Raw genomic sequence first — 18,407 nt, 5'->3', positions numbered from 1 at the left:
GGATGGTGGAGCTGGGATTTATATGGTTAGATCAGGGTCGTGTTCATTAGGCACCAAACGGATGAAAATTGATTGAAACAGGGAGGGACTACCCGGATGAAAATTGATTGAAACAGGGAGGGACTACCTGGACTTCTCGTTTTCAGTTGCAAAACTATTCAAAATGTTTTTAATTGCATGCCCCAGTAAACATGCTGTTTTAGCTTTTGATTTCTCCATAATGTGACAGAATAGACCAAAGAGAAAAACACAAAATCCATTCTCTTCTAAAAGTTGCCAATTTACCTCAATTGCGTGTTAATCTCAAAACACCCAAAACTCTCTTCTAGGAGTTGAAAGCTCCACAGAGCCGATTAAGAGAATGGTTTCAGGGTATGCGTTAAAAGATTCAGAGGTTTCTCACCCAGGATTCCGCTGACTAACACAGCGTTAATGAGACCTTAGAGGATGTGTGAGCCTGAACACCTGACCTTGGTGGGACGGCTTTGAAGAGCAGGTGGTGTGTGAATCTTCATTACCCCGCCTGTCAATGCAGTGACCTTGAATAAAACTGCAAGCTACAGTATGCTGACAAGGTGGAGAAGCTGCACCAATATGATTCCCACTGCAAGATATGTTTTATTATTCATACCTAAGCGCAGAGTTTCACATACCATTGTATAGGTGGGTAGATAGCCCCCCCCCCACCCATGCTTTGAGAGTCCTGCCGTCCTGGAGAAAATCGCACAGTGGATCTCCCATTCTCCTTCCGTGTCATCAATCTTTACCCTTTTATCCTCCATCTCTCCCTAGCAAGAACCAGTTACGCTGTGTGTGCTTACAAGCCCTACCCTTCCATGTCCCAGAACACTGACAGCGTCCCAAATGACACCATATTACTTACTTTGTGCAATACTTTTTAACAAGGCCCATAGGGCTCTGGTCAAAAGTAGTGCACTTTATAGACTGGTTAGCTGACAATGTCACAAATGATGCACGCGATTCAATGGGGCAGAAGTATGTGGTGTTGTGATTCTGGATGACCAGATAGTTAGCAAGAATGAGAAGAAGCTGCCCTTGACTTTTTCCACATTTTGTTGTGTTACAGCCTTTGTTTTTGTCACTGGCCTACACATAATACCCCATAATGTCAAATGTTCATTAAAAATGAAAAGCTGAAATGTCTTGAGTCTAAGTATTCAACCCCTTTGTTTTGGCAAGCCTAAATAAGTTCAGGAGTAATAATTTGCTTAACAAATCACATAATAAGTTGCATGGATTCACTCTATATGCAATAATAGTGTTTAACATGATTTTTGATTGACTACCTCGTCTCTGTACCCCACACATAAAATTATCTGTAAGGTTTAATGGCTGTGATAGGAGAAAACTGAGGATGGATCAACAACCATGTTCTTACTCCACAATACTAACCTAATTGACAGAGTGAAAGGAAGGAAACCTGTACAGAATAAACAATATTCCAAAACATGCATCCTGTTTTTAACAAGGCACTAAACTAATACTGCAAAAAATGTGGCAAAGCAATTAACATTTTGTCCTGAATACAAAGTGTTATATTTGGGGCAAATCCAATCCAACACATTACTGAGTACCACTTGCCGTATTTTCAAGCATAGTGGTGGCTGCATCATGTTATTGGTATGCTTGTAATCGTTAAGGACTGGGGATAAAAATAAACAGAATGGAGCTAAGCACAGGCAAAATCCTAGAGAAAAAACCTGGTTCTGCTTTCCACCAGACACTGGGAGATGAATTCACCTTTTAGCAGAACAATAACCTAAAACACAAGGCCAAATCTACACTGAAGTTGCTTACCAAGAAGACAGTGAATGTACAATTTTGACTTAAATCTACTTGAAAATATATGGCAAGACCTGAAAATGGTTGTCTAGCAATGATCAACAACCAATTTAACAGAGCTTGAAGAATTTTTGAAAAGAATAATGGGCAAATGTTGGCAATCCAGGTGTGGAAAGCTCTTAGAGACCCAGAAAGACTCAAAGCTGAAATTAATTCTAACATGTATTGACCCAGGGGTGTGAATACTTATGTAAATTAGATATTTCTGTATTTCATTTTCAATAAATTTGCTAACATTTCTAAAAACATGTTTTCACTTGGTCATTATTCAATAAACATTGGAGATGAAGTATAGCCAACCCTGTCTGTTTTGCTCCATAGTTGCACACTAGTCGGTTTTGTTGCTAAACAACCAACCTGTCTATAGGGAAGAAGGTGCCATTTGGGACGCAAACACTTACTGAATGAGTGACAGATGAAGCCTCCATGTCCCCTGGCCTCTCTCCCTCTAATGCAGGGTTGCCCCGAATTCGGCCCACGGGTGATTTTATTTGGCCCACCAAGTTTCCTGAGCAATTTTAAGTATGTACAGTACCAGTCAAAAGTTTGGACACACCTACTCATTCAAGGGTTTTTCTTTATTTGTACTATTTTCTACATTGTAGAATAATAGTGAAGACATCAAAACTATGAAATAACACGTATGGAATCATGTAGTAACCAAAAAAGTGTTAAACAAATCAAAACATATTTTATATTTGAGATTCTTCAAATAGCCACCCTTTGCCTTGATGACAGCTTTGCACACTCTTGGCATTCTCTCAACCAGCTTCATGAGGAATGCTTTTCCAACAGTCTTGAAGGAGTTCCCACATATGCTGAGCACTTGTTGGCTGCTTTTCCTTCACTCAAGGTCCAACTCATCCCAAACCATCTCAATTGGGTTGAGGTCGGGTGATTGTGGAGGCCAGGTCATCTGATGCAGCACTTCATCACTCTCCTTGGTCAAGTAGCCCTTACACAGCCTGGAGGTGTGTTTTGGGTCATTGTCCTGTTGAAAAACAAATGATAGTACCACTAAGCGCAAACCAAATGGGATGGCGTATTGCTGCAGAATGCTGTGGTAGCCATGCTGGTTAAGTGTGCATTGAATTCTAAATAAATCACAGACAGTGTCACCAGCAATGCACCCACACACCATCACACGACCTCCTCCATGTTTCATGGTGGGAACCACACATGCGGAGATCATCCGTTCACCTACTCTGCGTCTCACAAAGACACGCGGTTGGAACCAAAAATCAAACATTTGGACTCATCAGACCAAAGGACAGATTTCCACTGGTCTAATGTCCATTGCTTGTGTTTCTTGGCCCAAGCAAGTCTCTTTGCAGCAATTCTACCATGAAGGCCTGATTCACACAGTCTCCTCTGAACAGTTGATGTTGAGATGTGTCTGTTACTTGAACTCTGTGAAGCATTTATTTGGGCTGCAATTTCTGAGGCTGGTAATTAACTTATCCTCTGCAGCAGAGGTAACCTTTCCTGTGGTGGTCGTCATGAGAGCCAGTTTCATCATAGCGCTTGATGGTTTTTGTGACTGCACTTGAAGAAACTTTCAAAGTCCTTGACATTTTCCGGATTGACTGACCTTCATGTCTTAAAGTAATGATGGACTGTCGTTTCTCTTTGCTTATTTGAGCTGTTCATAATATGGACTTGGTCTTTTACCAAATAGGGCTATTTTCTGTATACGCCGCCTACCTTGTCTCAACACAACTGATTGGCATTAAGAAGGCACACCTGTTAATTGAAATGCATTTCAGGTGACTACCTCATGAAGCTGGTTGAGAGAATGCCAAGAGTGTGCAAAGCTGTCAAGGCAAAGGGTGGCTACTTAGAATAATCTCAAATATAAAATATATTTTGATTTGTTTAATACTTTTTTAGTTACTAAATGATTTTATATGTGTTATTTCATAGTTTTGATGTCTTCACTGTTATTCTACAGTGTAGAAAATAGTAAAAAATAAAGAAAAGCCATTGAATGAGTAGGTGTGTCCAAACTTTTGACTGGCACTGTATATATATTAATAATTTGTTGTTGGAGCAGGTTGGGAGCTTCAAGTTTCTTGGTGTCCGCATCACCAACAAACTAACATGGTCCAAGCACAACAAGACAGTCGTGAAGAGGGCACGACAAAACCTATTCCTCTAAGGAGACTGAAAAGATTTGGCATGGGTCCTCAGATCCTCAAAAGGTTTCTACAGTTGCACCGTCGAGAGCATCCTGACTCATTGCGTCACTGCCTGGTATGGCAACTGCTCGGCCTCCGACCGCAAGGCACTACAGAGGGTAGTGTGTACGGCCCAGTACATCACTGGGGCCAAACTTCCTGCCATCCAGGACCTCTATACCAGGCGGTGTCAGAGGAAGGCCCTAAAAATTGTCAAAGACTCCAGCCACCCCTAGTCATAGACTTTTCTCTCTGCTACCGCATGGCAAGCGGTACCCGAGCGCCAAGTCTAGGTCCAAGAGGCTTCTAAACAGCTTCTACGCCCAAGCCATAAGACTCCTGAACATCTAATCAAATGGCTACCCAGACTATTTGCACTGCCCCCCACCTCTTCTCTTTTACGCTGCTGTTACTGTCTGTTTATTATCTATGCATAGTCACTTTAATAACTCTACCTACATGTACATATTACCTCAATTACCTTGACTAACCGGTGCCCCCGCACATTGACTCGGTACCGGTACCCCCTGTATATAGCCTTGCTAATGTTATTTTTACTGCTGCTCTTTAATTATTTGTTACTTTTATTTCGTATTATTTTATATATATATATATATTTTTGTCATTTTTAATTTTTGGTATTCTTTCTTAACTGCATTGTTGGTTAAGGGTTTGTAAGTAAGCATTTCACTGTAATGTATTCGGCACATGTGACAAATAAAGTTTGATTTAATTTGGACATAAAATACTGCATAAAATCACCAGGAAATCAACTCAAAGTGATTTTAATTTAGGAAATATGTTCCCAAGTGTTCCCATGCATAAATAGAGATGCATATGTGATCGTATCCCAATGTAATTAAGGTTTGAAGTTGTTCTGTTTTTGTCAAATACTATATCTGTTTGTGATTCTTGAGGTCAGTTTGCAGTGTACAAATTATTTATAACTACGTTCTGAACCCCGATCATCCACTCAAGGAAAAATCGGCCCACGTCTGAATGTAATTGGGGACTGTTCTAATGGTTAATGGCCTCCTATTGGGTCGTTCCGGCTGACCTCTGCTTGACAAACAATCCCCTGCGAAGCTCAAGGACAACCTTGTGACACTAAGGGTGTCACCTGGAGCTTCATCAATGTGTGTCTGGGTGTGTGTGCTCGTTCGTGCAGAGATGAGTGAGAGCAATGGGATGCTCTTGGGGGAGTAAAATAATTCCCAAGAGAGCTGACTTGGCCTATACTGACTGAACAGGTGATACACTGTAGCTAGAAACTCATGGATAGTTAGATCTTTGTCTTTGAATATCAGGGCATGTATTCAAAAAGCCTATGGGCCCTGGTCAAAAATAGTGCACTATAAAGGAAAAGGGTGCCATTTTGGACACATCCTATGTGATTCAGTAATTATTTAATAGTTTTAATACCGGGACGTGTGTTTTTCCTTTCAGCAAATTCCGGATGTGTCGCCCACGGGTCGCTGGACTACCCTGGTGCCCCTACTCTTCATCCTGGTGGTGGCAGCAGTCAAGGAGTTAATTGAGGATCTGGTGAGGGGAACACTACCAACACTGAACACTAGGGGGACAATACCAACACTGAACACTAGGGGAACACAACCAAAACTGAACCCTACGGGACCACTACCAACACTCAACTCAAACTGCCCCTTTACCTTCATCCGACATTAACAACACCGGTTTGTTTCAAGGCCTGGTCCCGCTTTAAATGACGTGCAGCTTATAAAGGCTTCATAAAGCCTTCATAAACATTACATAAATGTGTTACTAATCATCTATAACCATATGTCATGCTTTATAAAGGGTTCATAAATGTGGCATAACTGTGTGACATAACCACCAATGTCAAATGTGACATAACCCACTATGTCAAATATGACAAACCTGTGGTTTGTAAAGGGTGGCATAAGCACAGTTTAATAAAGGCCTAATGAATCATATTAAATTGAGGCTTCACAAAGCATTTATAACCCTGTCATGCATCTTGGTAGAGCATTGCAACACCGGGATATTGATATTGATTCCCGGGACCACCCATACGTAAACATTTATTAACGCATGACTGTAAGTCACTTTGGATAAAAGTTTCTGCTAAATTGTATATATTATATTATATTCCACAAAAATATTTCTAGGATGGCCCAACCTCTTTCCCTCTTGGGTGCGTAGTCAATAAAAGTGCAGTCATGCACAGCAAAACATGTTGGTATGGCCTTTTTAAAATCTGTATTTATTTTTTGTATACTTCTGGGTTTTTTTCTAAAGTTTTCTAAGTATTGTTTTTCCAGGTTTGGATTTCCCCCATTTTTTCTGTTTTCCCCCATTTTTTCACACTTTAAATAGAAAAACAACTAAATTGGATTTTCTGTGCTCACAACAATGCTTAAACCACATCTGGGGATGACTTTTGAGGTCTGGGAAAAATCTAGGAAATGTAGATTTTTTAGTAGTTGCCCTTTATCTCAATTAGCATGCCCTTCACTGTTGTTTGGTTAGCAGGTTTTCTGTAGTGCAGTAAGCGCACATGTTATTCATATTTATTAAGGATCCCCATTAGCTGGTGCCAAGGCAGCAGCTACTCTTCCTGGGGTGCAGCAACATTAAGACAGTTATATAAAGTTTAAAATATTACATGACATTACATTTCATAACACTTTACCCAATACATTGAGTGTGTTCCCTCAGGCCAATACTCCACTATCACATAATTACAATACAACATCCATCTGTACGTGTGTGTAGAGTGCGTGTCTTATCTTGTGTATGTGTGTCTTTGCCTGTGTGTGTATCTTCACAGTCCCTGCTGTTCCATAAGGTGTATTTGTATATATTTAAAAAAAAATCAGAGTCTATTGCTTACATCAGTTACCTGATGTGGAATAGAGTTCCATGTAGCCATGGCTCTATGTAGTATTGTGTGCCTCCCATAGTCTGTTCTTAACTTGGGGATTGTGAAGAGACCTTTGGTGGCATGTCTTCTGGGGTATGCATGGGCTCAATTTCCACATTATTTATTTCAAGATTTCGTTGAGGTTTAGTGAATGATTTGTCCCAAATACAATGCTCTTAGTTTTTGATATATTTAGGACAAATGTATTCCTTGCCACCCATTCTGAAACAAACTGCAGCTCTTTGTTAAGTGTTGCAGTAATTTCACTCGCTGTAGTAGCTGACGTGTATAGTGTTGTCATCCACATACATGCCACACTGGCTTTAGTCAAGGCCAGTGGCATGTCATTAGTAAAGATTGAAAAAAGTAATGGGCCTAGACAGCTGCCCTGGGGAATTCCTGATTCTACCTGGATTATGTTGGAGAGGCTTCCATTAAAGAACACCCTCTGTGTTTTGTTAGACAAGTAATTATTAATCCACAATATAGCAGGGGGTGTAAAGCCATAACACATACCTTTTTCCATCAGCAGACTATGATCGGCAGACTATGATCGATAATGTCAAAAGCCGCATTGAAATCTAACAAAAAAGCTCCCACAATATTTTTATCATCAATTTCTCTCAGCCAATCATCAGTCATTTGTGTAAGTGCTGTCCTTGTTGAATGTCCTTCCCTATAAGTGTGCTGAAAGTCTGTTGTCAATTTGTTTACAGTAAAATAGCATTGTATCTGGTCAAACACAATTCTTTCCAAAAGTTTACTAAGGGTTGTTAACAGGCTGATTGGTCAGCTATTTGAGCCAGTAAAGGGGGCTTTACTATTCTTGGGTAGCGGAATTACTTTTTCTTCCTTCCAGGCCTGAGGGCACACACTGTCTAGTATGCTTAGACTGAAGATATGGTAAATAGGAGTGGCAATATTTTCCGCTATTATCCTCAGTAATTTCCCATCCAAGTTGTCAGTCCCTGGTGGCTTGTCATTGTTGATAGACAACAATCATTTTTTCACTTCTTCCACACTCACTTTACGGAATTCAAAATTACAATGCTTGTCTTTCATTATTTTATCAGTTATACTTGGATGTGTAGTGTCAGCGTTTGTTGCTGGCATGTCATGCCTAAGTTTGCTAATCTTGCCAATGAAAAAATCATTAAAGTATTTGGCAATATCAGTGGGTTTTGTGATGAATGAGCCATCTGATTCAATGAATGATGTAGCCGAGTTTGCCCTTTTGACCAACATTTCATTTAAGGTGCTCCAAAGCTTTTTACTATCATTCTTTGTCATTTATCTTTGTTTCATAGTGTAGTTTCTTCTTATTTTTATTCAGTTTAGTCACATTATTTCTCAATTTGCAGTACCTTTGCCAATTGGTTGTTCAGCCAGACTTATTTGCCATTCCTTTTGCCTCATCCCTCTCAACCATACAATTTTTGTATTCCTCACCAATCCATGGCTATTTAACAGTTTTTACAGTCATTTCCTTAATGGGTGCATGCTTATTAGTAAATGGAATAAGCAATTTCTTTAAATGTGTCAAGTGCAGCGTCTGGTTGCTCCTCATTACACACCACAGAACAACAAATATTCTTTACATATTTCAAGCATCACGTTTGGAGGAAACTTGACACCATACCTATGGTGAAGCATGGAGGTGGCAGGGACTGGGAGACTAGTCAGGATCGAGGGAAAGATGAACAGAGCAAAGTACAGAGATCCTTGATGAAAACCTGCTCCAGAGCGCTCAGGACCTCAGACTGGGTGAAGGTTAACCTTCCAACAGGACAACAACCCTAAGCCTACAGCCAAGACAATGCAGGAGTGACTTTGGGACAAGTCCCTGAATGTCCATGAGTGGCCCAGCCAGAGCCCGGACTTGGACCCGATCGAACATCTCTGTAGATGTTACGTTACAGGCTGATGATAATGGCTCTGGAGGGGATGGCTGCTGTTTTACAGGCTCCTAACCAATTGTGCTATTTTGTGTGTTTTTTTCCCACTGTTTAACTTATTTGGTACATAATGTTGCTGCTACCGTGTCTTATGACCGAAAAGAGCTTCTGGATATCAGAACAGAGATTTCTCACGTTTAACTGGACAAAGATTTTTCTTTAATGAGTCTGACGCAAAGGATATACTGTTGCTCCCTGAACAGGCCCAAATCCCCATCATTTGCATGAAGAAAAGACAGCGATACAGGGGGCACAGATCTGGGTGCCTTGTGAGAATTTGTCAGCGAGTGGGTAACCCGCCTCTACCATCCGTTCTATTGGCAAACGTGCAATCACTGGAGAATAAACTGGATGAGCTCCGTTCAAGACTATCCTACCAACGGGACATTAAAAACTGTAATATCTTATGTTTCACCGAGTCGTGGCTGAATGACGACACGGATAATATACAGTTGGCTGGGTTTTCCATGCGTTGGCAGGACAGAACAGCTACGTCCGGGAAGACGAGGGGTGGTGGTGTGTGTCTATTTGTCAATAACTAATATTAAGGAAGTCTCGAGGTAGTGTGGTCTACAGCTTATCATGAGGTACTCTATCTACCAAGAGAGTTCTCATCTATATTATTCATAGCCGTCTATTTACCACCACAAACCGATGCTGGCAATAAGACTGCACTCAACGAGCTGTATAAGGCCATAAGCAAACAATAAAATGCTCATCCAGAAGCGGCGCTCCTAGTGGCAGGGGACTTTAATGCAGGCAAACTTAAATCTGTTTTACCTCATTTTTACCAGCATGCCACGTGCAACCAGAGGGAAAAAAACTGTAGACCACCTTTACTCCACACACAGAGACGCATACAAAGCTCTCCCTTACCCTCCATTTGGCAAATCTGACCATAATTCTATCCTCCTGATTCCTGCTTACAAGCAAAACTAAAGCAGGAAGTACCAGTGACTCGCTCAATACGGAAGTGATCAGATGACACAGATGATACGCTACAGGACAGTTTTGCTAGCACAGACTGGAATATGTTCCCGGATTCATCCAATGGCATTGAGGAGTATACCACCTTAGTCACCGGCTTCATCAATAAGTGCATCGACAGTGACGTCCCCACAGTGTTGCTCACGGACCAGGCCCAAAAAAGACGGACATATCCCAACCAGAAGCCATGGCAACATCCACACCGAGCTAAAGGCTAGAGCTGCTGCTTTCAAGGAGCGGGACACTAATCTGGACACCCAAAATTCCGCTATGCCCTCAGACGAACCATCAAATGGCAAATCGTCAATACAGGACTAAGATTGAATCCTACTACACCGACTCTTGACGCTCGTCTGATGTGGCAGGGCTTGCAAACTATTACGGACTACAAAGGGAAACCCAGCCGCGAGCTGCCCAGTGACGCGAGCCTACCAGACAGGCTAAATACCTTTTATGCTCGCTTCGAGACAAGCAACACTGAAGCATGCATGAGCGCACCAGCTGTTCTGGACGACTGTTTGATCACGCTCTCCGTAGCCGATATGAGCAAAACCTTTAAACAGGTGAACATTCACAAGGCTGCGGGGCCGGACGGATTAGCAGGACGTGTACTCAGAGCATGCGCTGACGAACTGGCAAGTGTGTTCACTGATATTTTCATCCTCTCCCTGACCAAGTCTGTAATACCTACATGTTTCAAGCAGACTACCATAGTCCCTGTGCCCAAGAAAGCGAAGGTAACCTGCCTAAATGACTAGCACTCACGTCGGTAGCCATGAAGTGCTTTGAAAGGCTGATCATGGCTCACATCAACACCATCATCCCGGAAACCCTAGACCCACTCCAATTCACATACCGCCCCAACAGATCCACAGATGACGCAATCTCATTCGCACTCCACATTGCCCTTTCTCACCTGGATAAAAGGAACACCTATGTGAGAATGCTGTTCATTGACTACAGCTCAGCGTTCAACACCATAGTGCCCACAAAGCTCATCACTAAGCTAAAGACACTGTAACTAAACACCTCCCTCTGCAACTGGATCCTGGACTTCCTGACGGGCCGCCCACAGGTGGTAAGGGTAGGCAACGACACATCTGCCACGCTGATCCTCAACATGGGGGCCCCTCAGGGCATGCTTAGTCCCCTTCCGTACTTCTGTTCACCCACGACTGCGTGGCCAAGCACGACTCCCAACACCATCATTAAGTTTGCTTACGACAAAACAGTGGTAGGCCTGATCACCGACATTGATGAGACAGCCTATAGGGAGGGGGTCAGAGACCTGGCTGTGTGGTGCCAGGACAACAACCTCTCCCTCAACGTGAACAAGACAAAGGAGCTGATCGTGGACTACAGGAAAAGGAGGTCCGAACACGCCCCCATTCACATCGACGGGGCTGTAGTGGAGCGGGTCGAGAGTTTCAACTTCCTTGGTGTCCACATCACCAACAAGCTATCATGGTCCAAATACACCAAGACCGTCGTGAAGAGGGGATGACAATGCCTTTTCCCTCTCATTAGACTGAAAAGATTTGGCATGGGTCCACAGATCCTCAAAAAGTTATACAGCTGCACCATCGAGAGCATCCTGACCGGTTGCGTCACCACCTGGTATGGCAACTGCTCGGCATCAGACCGTAAGGCTCTACAAATTTTTTCTTAAGCTACATATGTTAATGTGGGCTATTTTTCACACTTTTCTGGGATGCTTGATTGTTTTCATTGCTTTACTGGGAAGCTTAGCAGAAGTAGACATGCTCATGTTATTGATGTTAGTGTAGGGTGAGCTGCACACATTGGACTTCCTACTAGGACACATTGCCTCAGTATAACTCTGGTTCATAGGCACATGATTACCGCGTACAATAGCTCTAGGATTGCCCCTGTGATAATGTACATTTGCTGAAGCATTATGACAACTCAGCGACACAATGGTAGGGATTAACTGAGCTGGGCTTGGATCATTGATAAGTCATTGTCTCAAAGCAGCCTTATAATGCTGTGAAAGAATCCAGGAACCGAAATGATTTGGGTAGAGCCCATCCTCTTTATAAAACAGGCTTTGTTTCCAGGTAGTACAGGTCATTCGGATAGGGACAGATGATCAAGCCCGATCGGCATCCAGCCACAGGAGTTGAGAATGAGAAAGTTCCAATTTGTGCTTTCCCCGTAAGGTCGCGCAGAATTTAGATTTGCTTGCTAAGAATAGCCACCTCATTCCTGTAATCCTCCGCTAGCAAACAATTGCACATTGGAACTCCGGATTGTCAATATTGTCCGGGACAAGAACGTAATAAACACAGCTTCTACGGTGCTGGAAACGTTTGTTTGCTATTCCAGGTGAAGCAGGCTCCATTGCAACCCAGGTAGCGAGGTAGTGGTGTTGACACAAACACTTATGAACAAAACAGAAATACAACTTTGGGAAAAGAACAGGCAATAGATCGAGGCGCAGGAGGTATCCGAGTGATGTGATTCGGCCGCCAATGGAATGGTTGGAGTAAAAGGCCAGCAACACTTCATATTATTCAGAGCCCCATGAAATGACACCATTTATTCATTCTACAGACCCTAGTGAGTATTCCCTACAATGCTCTTACACCCAGAATAGTTATTGCTCTAAGCCAATATGTATTCCATGTACAGTGAACCGCATTGTGGTCATTTATTTTACCTTGGAAAATGTTTTAAAACCCACATTTTATGCAAATGTCACTTAAATATGAACAAATATGAATCATTGTTAATGTTTCGACTGAATGATTATTGACACTTTTCTATTTTCAGAAATTCCGTGACCTGGAAGTACTTTTTTTAGTGTTGCTGACGAGACACTGATCATGTGCTGATTTCGCAAATCAAATGCCCACTTGTGCTGCCACTGGACAGCGAAAAACAAGTAAGTTAACCTGTATTTATTGTAATCTAAATTAGTTTGTAGTGGTTAAGTGTTGAGATAGATTACATTCTGTAGCTACCTCAATCGTTATTTCAAATAATTTCGGTGACTTCACAGCAATTGCTAGCTCAGCTAAATCAAAATCCCCCTAGATACAGCCACGTCTCGTAGTCACATCATTAGATGTGTAATAATACAAATGGAATGGAGTTTCCCATCTTTCCATTTAGAGTTTCTGGCGGAGCACAGAAGTGCCCTTATCCAGATGGTGTGACAAAGGCATTTCCTAACGGACCTGCTAACTGTCTTTATTGTTACTTTTAAGGTTGGAATCAACATGCAGTACCTCCAGCGGGAAGAGAGGCAAGAACCATTCGTCCACTAGCTCAAGGACAAGCTACACTATTCACAACCCTGTGTAATGTTCAATGTACTTGTGTTGCTAAAATGTACAAATAAATGGAAATGTATGGTTTAAATGTCTTTAATGTTTATTAGTTTTAGCTGTTAGTGATAATTCCCTAAGTGTTAATACATTAGTGTTTACATCAATAAGCCTTTATTTATGTGTTATGAATGACCAAAGGTGTCTGACTTTATAGTAAGTACAGCGTCATATGATATAAGGCATTTATGTACAGTACCAGTCAAAAGTTTGGACAGACCTACTCATTCCAGGGTTTTTCTTTATTTTTACTATTTTCTACATTGTAGAATAGTAGTGAAGACATCAATACTATGAAATAACACATATGGAATCATGTAGTAACCAAAAAAGTGTTAAACAAATCAAAATATATTTTAGATTTTAGATTCTTCAAAGTAGCCACCCTTTGCCTTGATGACAGCTTTGCACACTCTTGGCATTCTCTCAACCAGCTTCACCTGGAATGCTTTTCCAACAGTCTTAACAATTTGGCTTCAGATTGGATTTCTGATTAAGCTTTTGTTACATTTTCGAAACACTGTCCATTTTCAAATACCATGCCTCAGAATTGATTTGTTTTTGGCATTACCCAAGACCGAATTAATTGAATTCAAAACTGTACCAAGCCAGAGGACTCTGCCCTGTTTAGCTGTGACCCTGCAATGCGATCCTCTCTGCTTAACCCAGTGGACTGTAATAGTTCTCCTATAACGTTAGCAGTGTTTGCTTTATATCTCGTGGCCAGCGCATCAATTTCCCCCCTGGCCACTCGTGAAAACATGGGAGCAACGAGGTGATAACTCAATCTTATGTTGAAGGTCATCCACCCGTCCCACCTCCCCCCGATGATGACACAGCGGGGCAACGATCGACCCGCCTGCTTCATGAAAAATTCATCATCAATCCACCAATCAAATCTCATTATCCCCTTACCCCTCTCTCCTGTAGAAGAACCTGATAGATGACATGTTTCACAAAGTTATATATAGCTTTGTGCTGAACTAATCAATATATGACATGAATAGGCCTACATTGTATAGTGAACACAAGTGTGTGTATTTTAGGAGCCCTGTATACACTGTGCTTTTGATATCTCATGTGTGAGCACATATGATAAGTGTGTGTTCTTACTGACACCCCGGGGTGGACAGGGCATTCCATAGAACCATCAACCTAAAGTGTGTGTGCCAAATGGCACCCAATTCCTTACATAGTGCACTACTTTACATAGGGCTTTAGTCAAAAGTAGTGCACTATATGGGTCTTTATATAAACTAGGGTACCAGTGAGTATTTCACACACTGGAAAACTTGTTACAGCTGTTGATAAGTCATTGATAATAATCTGCCAATTTGTAAGGAGGATTCAATAAAATGTGATTTAATATCTAAGTTTAACATGGTTGGTGTCTTGACGGATTTGTAGGGGAGAGTTTGGCCGGCCGGGATTTCCTTGTCCCATCGCACTCTAGCAACTCCTTGTGGTGGGCCGGGAACCTGCAAGCTGACCTCGATCGCCAGCTGGACGGTGTTTCCTCCAACACATTGGTGTGGCTGGCTTCCGGGTTAAGCAAGCAGTGTGTCAAGAAGCAGTGCGGCTTGGCAGGGTCGTGTTTCAGAGGACACATGGTTCTCGACCTTCGCCTCTCCCGAGTCCGTAGGGGAGTTGCAGCGATGGGACAAGACTGTAACTACCAATTGAATATCACGAAATTGGGGAGAAAAAGGGGTAAAAGTACCAAAAGATTATAATTAATATAGTAACATTAAAAAAAGGGATATATTTCCAAATGACAGTCAAGTGACGAACAGCTGTTGTGATAGCGCATGTGATGCAACAACAGCCCAAGTGCCAGAAAAAAAGGTATTCCTAAGGAATGTCCCGAATATTTTGGTGTCCCATTCGTTATGCCAGGGAAGACTGTCGTGCATGGATCCATGTTGGATCTAATATCCCTAGCAAATTGATGTTGATCATCTGTTTTCTGCTTGATTTACAGCAGGGTCTCATTAAATTTAACAGAGAAAGCATCAAGGTAATGAGTTCATGTTTTCATAGGTTTTTGTGCCTCGGATTGGACACCAAGTCTACTGTGTGCAAACAACTTGGCAGAGCTTGAAGAATTGTTTTAATAATAATGTGCAAATATTGTACAATCCAGGTGTGCAAAACTCTTAGACTTACCCAGAAAGACTCACAGCTGTAATTGCTGCCAAATATGATTCTAACATGTATTGAATCACGGGTGTGAATACTTATGTAAATGAGATATTTCTGCAATTAATTTTCAATACATTTGTACAAATTTCTAAAAACATAATTCCACTTTAACATTATGGGGTATTGTGTGTAGGCTAGTGACGCAAAATCTTAATTTAATCAATTTTTAATTCAGGCTGTAACACAACAAAATGTGGAAAAGGTCAAGGGGTGTGAATACTTTCTGAAGGCACTGTAGGTGGAGGCAATTTGCATATATTCACTTTTATTTCTCTAAGTACACGTGGAACTGCATGAAAAAAAACTGGTTTTTAGAAATTTTTGCAAAAATACAAATATATAATTATTACATTTACATAAGTATTCAGACCCTTTACTCAGTACTTTGTTGAAGTACCTTTGACAGCGAATACAGCCTTGAGTCTTCTTGGGTATGACGCTACAAGCTTGGCACACTTGTATTTGGGGAGTTTCTCCCATTCTTCTCAGCAGATCCTCTCAAGCTCTGTCAGGTTGGATGGGGAGCGTCGCTGCACAGCTATTTTCAGGTCTCTCCAGAGATGTTTAATCAGGTTCAAGTCCGGGCTCTGGCTGGGCCACTCAAGGACATTCAGAGACTTGTCCGGAAGCCACTCCTGCGTTGTCTTGGCTGTGTGCTTAGGGTCATGGTCCTGTTGGAAGGTGAACCTTCGCCCCATTATGATGTCCTGAGCGCTCTGGAGCAGGTTTTTATCAAGGATCTCGCTGTACTTTTCTCCGTTCATCTTTTCCTCGATCCTAATTAGTCTCCCAGTCCCTGCCGCTGGAAAACATCCCCACAGCATGATGCTGCCACCACCATGCTTCACTGTAGGGACGGTATAGGCCAGGTGATGAGCGGTGCCTGGTTTCCTCCAGACGTGACTTTTTGCATTCAGGCCAGAGTTCAATCTTGGTTTCATCAGACCAGAGAATCTTGTTTCTTTACAGTGCCTTGCACAAATATTCATCCCCCTTGGCGTTTTTCCTATTTTTTTTGGGGGGGGGGGGGTGAATAGTTATGCACGCTCCAGTTTTCTGTTTTTTTGTCATATTTCTTGTTTGTTTCACAATAAAAAATATTTTGCATCTTCAAAGTGGTAGGCATGTTGTGTAAATCAAATGATTCAAACCCCCCAAAAATAGGAAAAATGCCAAGGAGGGTGAATACTTTCGCAAGCCACTGTTGGTGCCTTTTGGGAAACTCCAAGCGGGCTGTCATGTGCCTTTTACTGAGGAGTGGCTTCCGTCTGTTCACTCTATCATAAAGGCCTGGTAGGGAGTGCTGCAGAGATGGTTGTCCTTCTGGAAGGTTCTCCCATCTCCACAGAGGAACTCTGAAGCTCTGTTAGAGTGACCATCGGGTTCTTGGTGACCTTCCTGACACAGGCCTTTCTCCCCCTATGGCTCAGTTTGGCCGGGCGGCCAGTTCTAGGATGGTTCCAATCTTCTTCCATTAATGAATGATGGAGGCCACTGTGTTCTTGGGAACCTTCAATGCTGCATAAATGTTTTGGTACCCTTCCCTAGATCTGTGTCTCGACACAATCTGTCTCTGAACTCAACGGACAATTCCTATTAGACTCACAGCTGTAATCGCTGTCAAAAGTGCTTCTACACAGTTTTGACTAAGGAGTGTGAATACTTATGTAAATGAGATGTCTGTATTTAATTTTCAATAAATTTGAAAACATTTCTAACAACATGTTTTCACTTTGTTATTATGGGGTATTGTGTGTAGATGGGTGAGAAAAAATCTGTTTAATCTATTTTGAATTCAGGTTGTAACACAACAAAATGTGGAATAAGTCAAGGGGTTTGAATACTTTCTGAAGGCACTGTATGTCTGCAAGATCACATAATGATAATATTATACATAACAGAACTGAATATAATAGCAAAGTTTAACGTTACTGTAAGACAAAAAACTCCACCTCATTTCTTTGTTTGAATGGTTGGATTTTTCTCTCATGCGGCCAAAACTCTACAACGTGCACCACAAGGCAAAATAGATTGAAAAAAAACACAGGTAGGCTACAGTTTGTTAACACAATTTGCTTTAAAAACCACTCACTGTAGGCCTACATAATTCAAAACAACACTGTACTTCGAAACAACACTGTAGACTACATAGCATAATTCAATAAGATCTAAATGCATATTCTCATTAAACTGATTGAGATCAAATGGTTGGCATGCAGATGTTTTGAAAATCCTGAAGTATCCCTTTAAAGGTTCCCAGAATGTTTCATTAGGTTGTGGGAACAGTCTGGTGGGAACATTGTGGGGTAATCACAAAATATATGTTCCCAAAATTGTCCAGTTGTATGGATGATTCTACAATGTTTCTTTTAGGGGGCAAAAAACATTCACCTGAACGTCCCAGGACACATTTAGTCGGTTCTTTAAAGGTTCCCAGAATGTCTCATTATGTTGTGGTAACATTGTGGGGACTTGACAAGATATGTTCCCAAAACACAAAAACTGTCCAGTTGTGCTGACGTTCATATTATGTTTGTATCAGGGTGCACAAAACACACCTTTGATGTTGCAAGAATGTTGACAAAGTAGCCTTTCTGAGTTATTTAAAGGTTCCCAGAACATGCAATTAGGTTGTGGGAACAGTTACATTACAAGAGAGAGGTTCCCAAAACACAAAATATGCTCAGTTGTGATGACATTCATACAATGTTTCACCTTTTACTGCAGTGGGCTAAATCAGGGTCACACAGAGTGTTTCTTGGTAGTCTTAATCTAAACAAATCTACTTTGAAACAAAAGTATACACCTCACACACACGGTTATGTGCTTAAAAAAAAGAAGACACCTGTACCATGTCAGATATAGAGTTGAAATGTATTCAAATTTGAGTTTGCATCCCAATATTACACTTTATATTAGGGGTGTAACGATCCATCTACTACATCGATGTATCGATTTATATTCCTAT

The 18,407-nt window shown here is 41.6% G+C and overlaps 1 protein-coding gene across 1 annotated transcript in view; it reads left to right on the top strand.

Annotated features, from left to right (window-relative positions):
• Positions 1-447: 447 nt before the first annotated feature.
• LOC311104638 (phospholipid-transporting ATPase IA-like) overlaps positions 448-18,407 on the top strand; it is a gene marked incomplete at both ends in the record, with an annotated part of 192,271 nt that continues 174,311 nt past the window's right edge. Inside the window, 2 exons of the mRNA XM_084146488.1 lie at positions 448-474; positions 5,487-5,585. Coding sequence (XP_084002614.1) covers positions 448-474; positions 5,487-5,585 — 126 coding nt within the window. The remainder of the gene's footprint in view (positions 475-5,486; positions 5,586-18,407) is intronic.

The sequence above is a fragment of the Coregonus lavaretus genome (genome assembly GCF_964263955.1).
Source record: "Coregonus lavaretus genome assembly, chromosome: 29".
NCBI lineage: Eukaryota > Metazoa > Chordata > Actinopteri > Salmoniformes > Salmonidae > Coregonus > Coregonus lavaretus.
This window is presented reverse-complemented; position numbering and strand designations above follow the sequence as displayed.